At 34.2% G+C, this 13,062-nt stretch overlaps 1 protein-coding gene across 1 annotated transcript; it reads right to left on the bottom strand.

The window, feature by feature from the left end:
- Window positions 1-6,317: 6,317 nt before the first annotated feature.
- LOC124544461 (protein krueppel-like) lies at window positions 6,318-11,005 on the bottom strand. Its single transcript, XM_047123026.1, has 3 exons — window positions 10,834-11,005; window positions 10,677-10,715; window positions 6,318-7,186 (listed from the first exon to the last, which is right to left on the bottom strand). Exons 2-3 carry the CDS (start codon window positions 10,711-10,713, stop codon window positions 6,318-6,320), a joined length of 906 nt encoding a protein of 301 aa, XP_046978982.1. The 5' UTR covers window positions 10,714-10,715; window positions 10,834-11,005.
- Window positions 11,006-13,062: the final 2,057 nt, after the last annotated feature.

Genomic DNA, 13,062 nt, shown 5'->3' with positions numbered 1-13,062 from the left:
CTTTAAAATCATTGTATTCTGTAAATGTCAACGTGAACGATTGGAACTCCCACGCTGCAACCCAGTTTTATTGGATTGTTTTCTATTGTTTCATCATAATACTTATTCTAATAAAATAATGAAAATTATCAAATTGTTTCAAATCTACGTTTTATGTATCTAAGTTTGTTAATTAGAATAAATTACGATACCGTGTCTGTAGAATTTAAAATTATACTATTAGTTTCGGTATAAACTTAATATGGTTAAAAGTATTTGAGTATAGGCATAATGATTATAGGTGTGCGTTCTGCCCGGGAGCAGAAACAGCCGGAGTGGCAAATGTTGCTGGGTTGAAACAGAATGTGGGCAAAAAGAGTATCTTCGTGTTATTAGCCGCGAAACAAAAACTAGCTTCCCGGTGCATCTTCCGGTAACCAAATTATTACTTGATTTCTTTGTTGGTTAAAGTTAAGATTTCAGATAATATACATTTTAAACACTTTGTAGTTTAGTCAAACGTTTATTAATTGTATAATATATATAATGTAAAAATAATTAATTAGTTCGTACATTGGTAAATTAATTAGTAGTTACATTCATAACACATTCATACATTTGTAAATTTTAACGATCTTTTTGGAAAAATAAAACAATTTTTTTTTATTTACTTTGAAAGCTATATATCTTAGATATCTAGAGCAGCACCTGTCGCTGTATGGAACAGAGCGGACGTACCTTAATCAATATCCACGTTTCGTTTCCGCCACTATGCACAAAAACAAATGAATCCTATACGAAAAAAATGTATAAAAGACGAAAGTGTTCCAAGCCGCAGATTATGAGCACGTTCATTTATTAATTTATACGTAGCATCGTGATAAAAAACTCAACCCCACTTAGACAAAAAACGTAGCGCGCGACGCTCCGGAGGGAAAGGGTGTCTCGGTCGACTCGCGTGCTGCATTTTGTTTTTAACCGAATTCTGTGGTTTGTTTTTTATAGACGAGTTTCTGTTTTTTAACAACACAATACCGTTGTTAAGAGATGTTTTAAGAACGTCATATCGACGCGCGCGAGTCGCTGTCAAGCGCTGGGCGCGAGCGGTTGGTTTACATAAAAAAGATTATTTTTAAATCTCTCTTCGAACGTATGGGAGGAACCCTTTCCGATGTTTAGTCACGGATGAGTTTTGGATGGATGTTTCTTGTGCGTGTTTTTTTTTCAACAATGTGATACTATAGAAGAAATAAAAGAGAAAATACATCACGTTCCCCTATGGTGTGATGTAGTTAACGAAATTAAAATTTTAATGTTGTCTTGATTGTGACTTATGATATGTAGTAATTGAGATATTTGGGTAACATTTTCTTTTTATTCGACTAACACAATCGGACCTAACAAATATTTTGTGATTCAAATATTATTTAGGCGGAGTCGTCTTTAATGACAGACTCGTGTTAAAACAATGACACCGATAAAATAACATTAATAATGTTAGGAATTCTTAAGAGCGCTATAAAACATGAGCCATGAAAATGCTATTAAATATTAAAAGTGGAGAAATGGAGAGCTTAACAAGAAATAAAACATCGTTATAAGAGGCAAGGAGAAGGCAAAGTCGCCCCCGGTCGGGCTATCGGCGCGCCTCAGTTAATGCCTACTTATACCTTATTATATAGCGGAGTTTGCGTTGAGGAACAAAATTAATTGGTTAAAACTCCTCTTGGTATCCAGGGCGGGCCTCCCCCCGTCTCCCTCTTAATTCTACTCCCCCCGCAGGACCCGCACCCCGCAAACTCCTTTGAACGCAACCTGCCTAAAAAAACAGAAAGTATGAAGTTCACTGAAAAAGAGTTGTAACTTAATTAATATTTAATTTTTTTTTTATATTTTAATAATTTATGAATAAATTCCAAACATTAAAAATTCTCACAATGTTGAAACCAAAAAGTATTTGTTTTTAAATATTTGTAAGATTCTAATATTTATTTGTAAATTTTTAAGATTTTTGTTCTAATAAATAGTGTTTCAATCATTAAATATATAAAGTGACAATTTCATTGATCTCATAGGGATGGGAGATAGTGATGATGAAAGTATGATGTGATAGGGAGATGATGATGAAAGTTATATACTTTAATTATTAAGCTAATTATGTCCCAATCATATTGGTAACCATTTACCAATCATGACAAATACCTACCTTGGTGACCCAAAAGTTGCAAAAATTAAAAATATTCGAGTTGCAACGTTGTTGTAGCGAGCGCGTAACGAAGGGCGAAAGCAAAGGGTAGGCCGGCGAACGGGGCGCGGGCGGCTCGTCGCCACTTCTCCAAATAAATTATAATTCGCTTGCTCCGTCCCTTTCGCTGATATGCCTTACTGACTACTATTTTGGCATATATTCATTAACAAAACTTGACTTTATTTTATTCTCCTTAGATTAACATTCATAGCGTTAAAAAATAAGTTATTTGAATAAATAATTAATTGTTCCAAAACAGTGTATACTGGAATTGAACATAAACAACTAATGTTCGATTTAAAGATATTGTGTAAAACTAATAATTAAGAAATGTTTTATTTATATATCATTGCTATAAGGATAACTTATAAAAAATATTAAAATGGTTATTGGAATTGCCAAGGTTCTAGATGGTTACTTTAAACACTAATACTCTACTTAGTCACTACTTCTACTCAATTTACGTAATAATACTTAAAACTATTAATTTAGTATAAAATCAATATATTGATATAATGTTTACTATCTATATATCAATAGAAATAATGAAATTTTTAACTATTTTTTTAAATAGGTTGATAGTGCAAAATAGGTGCTATTAAACAATCTTGACTTTGAATAAAAACTAACGGTTGGCCCAGACTATTTAATTGGCTATAGAACAAAATTTAGCAGAAAACAAAACACAGACAATGATCAGTTCGAGAATAGAGTCGCAGTCTCGTGTAATATGAATTCGTATACATATATTAGTATTATACTAAGTGAAAGTAAAGTAAATAACAGGACGTTCATTAGGTAAATATAATAATTAGAGGAATCGTAATCACATGGAATAGCGATGTTGAAAGGCCTATATAACGTTTCGAGGATGATAAACGATACTAATATTTATCGACGGGTTATGAAATGAATAATACCTAATTTATATCGTTTCAAGTCTCTTAAATAAAGCTAGTATTTTTGGCAGAAATAGCTGTACTGTGATAATTTTTAATATTGTCATTATCGACTCTGGCTAACAACAACAACAACAACAACAGCCTGTAAATTCCCACTGCTGCGCTAAAGGCCTCCTCTCCCTTTGAGGAGAAGGTTTGGAACATATTCCACCACGCTGTTCCAATGCGGGTTCGTGGAATACACGTGGCAGAATTTCTATGAAATCTGTCACATGTAGGTTTCCTCACGTTGTTTTCCTTCACCGCTGAGCACGAGATGAATTATAAAGACAAATTAAGCACATGAATCAGCGGTGCTTGCCTGGTTTTGAACCCGCAATCATCGGTTAAGATGCACACGTTCTAACCACTGGGCCATCTCGACTGGCTAATAAAATATCTGTATATATGAAGTAACTTTCCCTTTTTTGTAATAATAATGGCAAAGAGAATCTGCAATACACGTTAAGACCGTTACCAGCCAAACGTTCGGCAGATGTTCTTGGACAGACATTTATATTACGTCTTGCATCTATAAACACTAAATCAACAAAGGAGGTTATTCTAAATTCATATATATTTTAGTTATGACATACATTTGTCGTATTTTATGTTAATTGGTTTGTTAGAATATATATAATACTTATTAAAGGTGTAATAAAAGAGAAATTAAATAACAAACATCTCTTTATTTAATAATCATGTACTGGACATTTATAAAGAAATACATTTATGTAGTAGTACAATAACTATGTCACATGTATCTTATAGTAATTTGTACAATGAAAACGGTTAGGTTAAAATCGAGTCCATTTTAAAATAGAACACCTGAATTGCAACTATGAGGTAGTTTGTATAAATGGCAGTTTTTGTAAATTCAAACACAGGATCAATTTAACATATTTATCACATAATTTTCTATTTAATTGGTTGTTATAGGAAACAATTGAAAATTAATAAATGGCACAGAATTCTCGATATATTTTAATAACTATCAATATAAACAAATTTGCGATGAAACAATAAATTAAAAAATAATTATTAATAAAATAGGAACTCAAATCGATTGCGAATCATGATACAATCACAAATTTCTGAAAAACTTTTGAAAAATATAAAATTATTTTAGTAATAAGAACATCCCGCGTTAACGACGTCGTATGTTTAATTAAGTGACGGGAAACAAAACAAGCGCAATACATTGGAATAAATCAGTCTTAAACAGTGAAATTGTCTTCGATGTAATGTTACTGATAACGTTAGATAAACCTGTCGATTGTACATTGTCTCAAAAGAGGTGAACAATAGAAAATATTTGAAGAACTTTGGCTCTTTACCCTGACACGGTGTCACCACTCGAATGAGGTAGATAATGGCACAGCACTAACATTACTCTAACTACCAATAGTATAATTACAACATTGTAACATTGAAATTACTAATTCTAATTGATTTTAATTTTTTTGTACATATTTAATTTTGTACCTATAATTTCTTTGGGAAAAATATTTTCTTAGACTTACGTTGAAATATTACACTAGAGAAAACCCTTTCATGATCCCTTAACACTAAAGAAAAATAAAATAATAATAATCAACAATCAATACTGCTTAAATACATTCATACATTAAGTATAAATCATGTGCGCTAAAATATTCGGAACAACTAATAATTACATTCAATTAGATTAAAACGAAGAAAATAATCATACTACTCCTAATAGGAAACTAATACCCGTAGAACAAATTGCAATAATGCTCAGTATATTAAAACGTACGCTAGTACCGAAACGTTGCCACGCTTGACGTTTCTTCTTACATACATATACATACATACGTACACAATACAAGCCATGTACATTGCGAAATTCATCTTCATATTATATACAGAATTTTTAAATTAAATATTTTGACTCAATCTTAGGCTAAGAATATAATCTATAACAATGATAGTCCGCGATGTACATTGCTCAATGATTTACGACTTTAAATATTTCTATCTAAGTCGTGACACGAACTTTATAACTGTTGGACTGAACGATGCACACTACAGTAGCCTGTGCAGCTCGGCCGTAAATATATACATACGGTATTAACAATAATCGCTTCCACGATAGTTATAATTTATAAATTCCTACAAACTAACAGATAAATAATAAATAATTTTATAATAGAAATAGCCTTATGTACAAAAGCTTGCCGCGCCGGTCGACTCGTCCTTCAGCTCGTTAGCGCTCTCTGGACATTGACTCAAATACATAAGTAATTACTACATCTAAAGCTCCATTGATTCCTAATAACAGTCCCCTATCGTAATATTATTACTGTATATCGGTTACACAACGGTCCGCTTTTTGTTACAAAACAAATAAATACTTATAAAATAATCAAAGTTATAAAGCCATTGAAAACTTTAGGAAATGTTCACAAATAAGGGTAATTGAGAACTGGTTATTGAAAGGCGCATGGATTTGGGCGCGAACAAAAGCAACGTCTTTGTCGTGCAAACCTACTGACCGAATCAATACTCAATAATCGGCGATTGTTAACTAGTCATTGTAACTGAAATATAACGAAGCAATTTCGCGGCCTTCTCAGTCTCGATCCCATGACGGTTATCGTTGGACGAGCGTGAGGACATCAATTGAAGACGAATGTCGAATAAACTGAACGCATTTTTTTATCCCATTAAGAACAAAACATAATAAATCAAAAAATATCTTTTGTGCAACATGTTCTTTCTACATTTCGAAACAAAAGAACAAAAAAATGGTCTGGTTTTTGCACTACCTCGCCTTGCGATTATGCAAATGGCACGACAATAAACTTCCAAAGTGTAACATTCACGAAACGATATTTTTTATGGTGGACAATTGAAATCCTAAATAGTTTGTATAATAGACAACTACCTAACAATTCTATATCAGTCATCAGTCATCTTACCAAGAATATTTACACAAAAGTATAAACGACTGTTAGAATTTTTCAATAATATTAGGGTATACCAATGTACTTTTTATAATAATAGTGAATGTCGAAGAGAGCTAATGAGTACAAGTTGACATCAAGCGACGTTGGCGCGGCTCTACATGGGAGGAACTCGTATACCGGCTCAGCGTCACAAGGCGCTAGGCCCGACGCAAGCACCCACTACGCAGAGTGCATGCGTAAGTCAGTTGGCGAATCTGGCGTCGCCGGTCTTCGTGGGAGTGACAAGTCTTCTGGTTCTGTTTGCTCAGGCCACTCGTCCCAGCGCCAATCAGGCGCAACGGTTGCTGGGGGGCTCGGTGTGCCAGGCTCACAACCACTACCTGAGCATCGGTGAAGAGCGGCGGCCTGTCGCCGCCTAAATCTAGCACCGCAACGGCATGCGAATGGCGCATCTCCTTCGTGTACCAGTGCATGAGCTTTGAGCTGATTTGAATCTGAAAACCGAGCGGGACAGCGTGCGCACGCATACGGCCGTTCGCCAGTATGAACGCGGAGATGTCGCCTCAGATTAGCGACTTGTACGAAGTGACGTGGACAATGCGGGCAGCTGTAGGGTTTCTCTCCAGTATGAAGGCGAAGGTGCGTTTTCAAGTGATGGTCACGTGTGAAGCGTTTGTGGCATTCGCCACATTCGAACGGTTTCTCACCGGTATGCGTACGTTCGTGATTCTGAAGGACATGTTTGTAGCCGAAGGACCTAGAGCAAACCTTGCATGTAAATAGTTTGTCTCTAGGTGGATCAGTAGCTCCGGGTGAAGATCCAGATGAGGGAGGTGAAGGTGGTGCATTTGATGATGTATCATCGAGCTTTGGAGTGCGTCGGCGTTTGCGTGCTCGCTCCAACTCGGGTGCAGGTGGAGGTAATAAAGGTGCAGGCGGCGACGGCGGCCAGGCGGCTAACAATGCTCCAGAGTAAAGTTCTGCTGGTAGACCTGCCACTAAGGCGGCGGCTCGGCTCGCTAACAGTCTTTCCGCCAACATCGGTAGTGACTCCTCACGCATACTCGACAGCGATCTTACCGAGACTCCTGTGAACAAATAGTTATTGTTAGTAAATTGTTTATATTATATGCATAATATGTGCAATTATTTTACATGTAAAAATTTCTCATGAACACTTCCGTCATGGTTTAAGAAGTCTCGGCCTAAACAAACAGGAACCCATACCTATCGATAGCATACTTATCAGCAAAAGCGAACAAAAAAACTAGTAAAAACTACGTCAGTCGCAGTGAAGGAAACATTTGGTCGTAATCACGGCGTTGCAAGTTGTTTCCGCCCCGACCTGTTGCGCAAATGGCCACGGTGACTATTTGTACTTTTTTTTCTAATTTATATATTGAAACCTTGTCGTTCATTAATATTATGATAATTAAAGCTTAATATTGTAAACTGAGTTATGCTTCCGTTAATTATTGTAAGGAGGGTAGAGGTCGCGGGCGGCGTGCCCGTCCGGACCACTTACGTATATAATGGAATTAATTATTCCTCAAGCGGCAGACTCCGCCTGCGCGTTCCACCCAAATTATATTCAAATATTAATTCCGACGAAGAAAAGCCTTTTTGAGAACACTTAATTAAAATTAGACAAAATCATAATTGAAAGTTCTCCTCGAGGCGTGAAGACTCCGGCGAGGAGGGAAGCGCCTACCTAATATTATCTACTTAACTGTGGAATTAATTTTGGACCGGCTTCGAATTCTGTCCTTACACTTAATTAACTAAAGCTATGTCTTTTATCTATAAAATAATAGAAAACGAATTTCATAAATGTTTTTGTCGCACAATAATGTTAACTAATGAATTTATTATTCAAATTAATTAGTGAAAACTTAGATATTCTAAGTCTCGATAGCATTCACTTTAATAATAATGGAGCGAGCGTGTGGGTGCAACGAAGCTTGCAGATGAGTAATATATAATTATAGGAATGTGAATACTAATACAATAACATACTTTTGAATGCAGGTTTAGTTACAGTATATATTTACAATTTATGATTAGACAGAGCTCGCACGTACAGCGGGCTTATCCCTTAACTTTTTAATAACATTCCCCTCGTTGTTTCGAGGACGAAATGCGAACCGACTTGCGATCGGAATTATAATTTCACTAAAATTATAAACCTGGTGTGAATGTTTAAGGCGGTACGTTGATACATTTGACGCGATTTAGTGTTTGTTGTAAGTACTTGATAAGTATATCATTATGCTATTGGTCGAAATGCGCTCTAAACCATTGACTGCATATTGCTATCTTTCAATTTAGGCACAGCTGGACGACAATGTAATGATTTTTTTTTATTTGACATAACGTAAATAGAATGTGGTAATTAGCAGTATGAACGTGATCTATAAAAGTTTTATTTAATTGAATTTTAATTACATATTTGCAAAACGTTTTATGTGTTAATTTTAGCTTTATTAAACCTTACATTCCTACAAAGTTTTCTTTTCAAATTTTATTGGTACATATAGATAACAAATTTTAATAAATTGGTAAAATATATTGCTGTTATCAAAATATTGATTAAAGTCATTGAGGTAATAAAAATCATGTCGAAATATAATAGTATTGTTAGCGTCCTTTTTATTATTTAGGGACAATCCGTCGGGTAAAGAGGAGGCGATAAATTTGAGCATTACCTTATGGCGCACCCTTCCGTGGAGCGCTTTTTATGTGCTAAAGAGTTGTAATTATCCCCTCTTTATACGCCATAAATATTTGTCAATAACCCGTACTCAATACTTTTATGGACTGCCTGCGGCCGCCACTCCATAACTCATTATTGCGCAAGGGTTTCATCTCATACATAATGACTCAATGTATTTTTTGTAAGATACCGTACAAAGTGCCAACTCGCTAAAAGTATCATCTCTCTTTTCATGTATTCTACATTGTTAATGAATAAAATAGGTTTCAATTAATTGCTATAGGTATAGAATCCTAGCTTCATTTATGTTTACATGGTAAAATAGTTTATCTATTAGATTAGTTTTTGTTTATATACCGATTTTATCGTACAATCCTTTTTTACATTAGTATCTTTCTTTTAAATGTTTACCATGAAGCCTTCTGGAACTATATTAAAAACAGATGTTAATAAAACATTTACCATATGTATATAATACTGAGTTTAAGGAAAATTTTCTGTTTAAAATATAATTCATTTCGCATATAATTTTATTACTAAAAGTTATAAAATTATATGCGAAATGAAGACTCAGATAAAGACTCGGAGTAAATATATTGTCAAAACTTAATGTTGTTTGCTGAAAGGCGTTTCAAACCATAAACCCAATTTAATCAAGGTAACATTAATAGGATTTACCTATTTTGTTTTTAGTTTCAAGCTACGTAAGTGAACACCGAAATGTACGGATTACGAAATAGTATGGTTTCAGTCTTTAAGGGTTAAGCGAAAACCCGTACATGCCACAGAAAATTACTTTGGCTTCTCCAAAACTTTTAATTACGACACACATAATTCAGTAATTACCTTTCATACGGGTTATACCTGTTTTGTTTATAGCTTACAAGTTATTTGTACCAGATATTAAAAAAATAATTAAATGTATTAATTACTGTTATCTTTTTATAAATATTTTGAAGATACAATGTACTGTATATTGTTATAAGTTCTGTGAAGGTGATCGGATATTCGTTATATATCTTGGACATTATTACAAACTTTGCTTTTAATGGCTTTCTCAAATAGTATTAAAAATAATTATTATAATAGAGTAAAAAATTTACAATACACAAAATCAATAAACAAAACAGTGAACTGATTCTACTTTATTTTTATAAAGGGTCAATTAATAAAAATATTTTGTTTAAACGACTTTATAATCGTTTGAAACTTTATTTTAAGAAATGGGCTTATTACAACAGCAAAAACAAGTGTAATTAATAAATCACCCCATTATTGTGTAATAATACATTACTCAATTTTATAATTGGTTTATGTGAATTATCATAATAATAATTATCTTATAAGCTATATCTAATCACATATCGTTATTAAATTAAATGAATTATTATTATTAACTTACTATAAATAATTTGAGCTTGACATTATTCAATTTTATTTTTCTGTACACATAACGGAAAAAGATACACATTCTTAGATAATATTTATATTAATGTATAATCCAAATATTATTATTATGTATACACATAACAATAATTTCCACACATTCACGACACGTTCATTACAAAACAATAATATTTAAATTGATAAAAAAGTAGCCGTAAGTAAGTGCTACGCTAGCGTGTTTTTTATTATTCGTAGCGATTCGTAGCACGACACAAGACGCTCGCTACAGACTACGGTTCACTGAATCTGCAAAGCTCTCGAATGCAAATAAACCATGTGTGCGACAGCCTCGCTCGCTCGTCCAATCGCGGCGTTCGCTACACGCATGTCGTGAACCGCTAACTTTTAAAACTTTTCACATGTTACGCATTTGAGAACTCAAGATATAAAACATTAAAATAAATAAAAAATTTACAAACCTCTGGAATTCTGATTCGACTGCAACGACAAGGCCATCTCTCACTCCAACTTCATGAAATTCATTTATTGTCACACTCGAAACGTCTTAACTTGCGCGTTATAGGCTACTCAATGGGAATGATTAGCGATATTAATTAGAAACAAGTTAACTAGTACGACGAGGTTGACATGTTCCGCCGGTACGGACTCGCGTTTACGAATGAAGGTTGCGCAAAGTACGAACGCGCTCTGTGGGACCTACCACAACACTGGCGATGGCGCGCTGCTGTCCAGCCGCCCCTCGCCGTAAACACACCCCCACGCCCCTCCCCGGTCGCCGCTCGCCCCCCGCGCCCTGCACCCCACCCCGGTGCACTCCACGTGCACGCAATGCATTCACTTTTTATGGCCGCTACTACATTATGTTCCTCTCCTACTAGTTTTTTAGCCCCTGTAACGAGCATCACATAAGCACTTTTTTATGTTTACGAGCAGCTCCCGTTTTGAGCGGGCGGTGCTTTCTTCTGTTACTAATTTGAGTTCGTCCATAGTTTTTTTATCTTTAGTAAGACTTTTACTGCGAATATATACAAATTTATATATTTGTACCATTCTTTGCTTACACATTTCTTGTTTTTTTAATGGGTTGCGTTCTTAATTATTTGCGGTATGTAAGAAAAATTATTATGTAAACACATTATTTGTTTCTTTTATGATACAATTTTATTGAATTTAGTTAATATATTTTTTTTTCAGATCATGCCAATTATTTATAATTATGGACATTAAAAACAAAAATACAAGATCTTGTATGTATTTCTTTTTTTTAACGATAGGTCACAGGGTCAATGTTAGAATACAGGCGTTCATACGGATAACCCTGTTATGATACAGATTTTTTTTAGACTTCAACCGGATGCTTTAACACAAATGTTATACAATTTAGTTAATGAAAACCATTCAAGATTAACCTGTCAATCTAATTACTAAATATGCTAACGAAGTCGTTATCACTAAAGTTCAATTAATGAAATACATAGAAAACCTACTTAAATTTCTTTTGTAATACTATTTGTCACCCGCGGCTTCGCCTGCGTTTTAGGGGATTGGTTGTCATTTATTAGGCAAAAAAATATCCTATGTCCTTTCCTGAAGTACAACTCTGCTTCATACCAAATTTCGTCCAATTCCGTTCACTGGTTTGGCAGTGAAACAGGGACAGACAGACAGAGTTACTTTCACATTTATATTATTAGTATACATTAGTAAAATCATGTAACATTACCTATTGCTAATAATAAATATTAATAGTCAAAATAAAAAAAAACAACTGGGACGAATAACAACACGTGCCTTAACAAAGTATTTTTGTAATTATTTAATGTAGTATAGGCGTATTGCTCTTATATTCTGTTTCGTGACTTTGTCCTTCAATAACTCCCGAGGCAACTATTGACTCAAAGACAACACATAAAAAAACATAAGTGTCAGGACACAGTGGCGTATCGCGTAAATTAAACGTTTTTATCGCGCACACGGCTTCGTCTATTTTTACCGATTCCACTATTTATACCGGCTCCAGTAGCACGCGCCCTTCGCTCTGCGCGCTTTTTATCCAGACATGAGGAAGCTCTGCGGTCGTTCCTCTAATAACTCTATTATTAGGATAACTTACGTGACAGATGCTCGATGTTTATTACCTAACTTGTACATAAGAGAACTTCGTATTGTGTTAAAATCAGTTTCCAATTAAATAATATTAAAAAAAATTAATTAACAATCAAACGCTATTCAATTATTAACCCTAATTTATTTTATAATATTAGATCAGATGTATTAGATAAGCTTGTCATATCAAAAGTCTTTATATAGCATATTGCCTTCTATAGTTTTTCACTTAAGCAAATCTTGCTTTATTTGTATAAACAGTATCTGTAATGCATAGTAATAATATTAAAGTATATATACATACAACGGAAATGTATGATATTAAATTTAACTAACATAAAATACTATTATTAAAAAACAATCCTGCTTCTTTCACTGCGTACGGTTAAAAGATTGTTAGTTTTTTTAAAGAAGTGTTTCCCACCTGCTGTTGTCGCGTGCCGAAAGTCTCTGTTTAAATTTCAACTTTATTTCAATACTGATAAGAAGCATTTTTATTTTTTTAATATTTTAGACTGTGCAGTTTTTTATTCTTAAAAAAGTATTCTCCATCTCATTCGCTTGAAAGCCATTATCCTAGTTCATCAGGATGTTTAGGTTTGTTATCTCGCACACGCCGTCGCACCTTGCTTCGGTTTCGGCAGCATGCCCTCAATGTTTTACCAGGCTATCTATAAATTAGACAACAACAGGATCTTTGTCTCGCTAACATTTGCAGATAACGAACCTTTAGGGCAG

The sequence above is a fragment of the Vanessa cardui genome, chromosome 4 (genome assembly GCF_905220365.1).
Source record: "Vanessa cardui chromosome 4, ilVanCard2.1, whole genome shotgun sequence".
NCBI lineage: Eukaryota > Metazoa > Arthropoda > Insecta > Lepidoptera > Nymphalidae > Vanessa > Vanessa cardui.
Note: the sequence above shows the minus strand (reverse complement) of the source record. Positions and strands in the feature narration are given on the sequence as shown.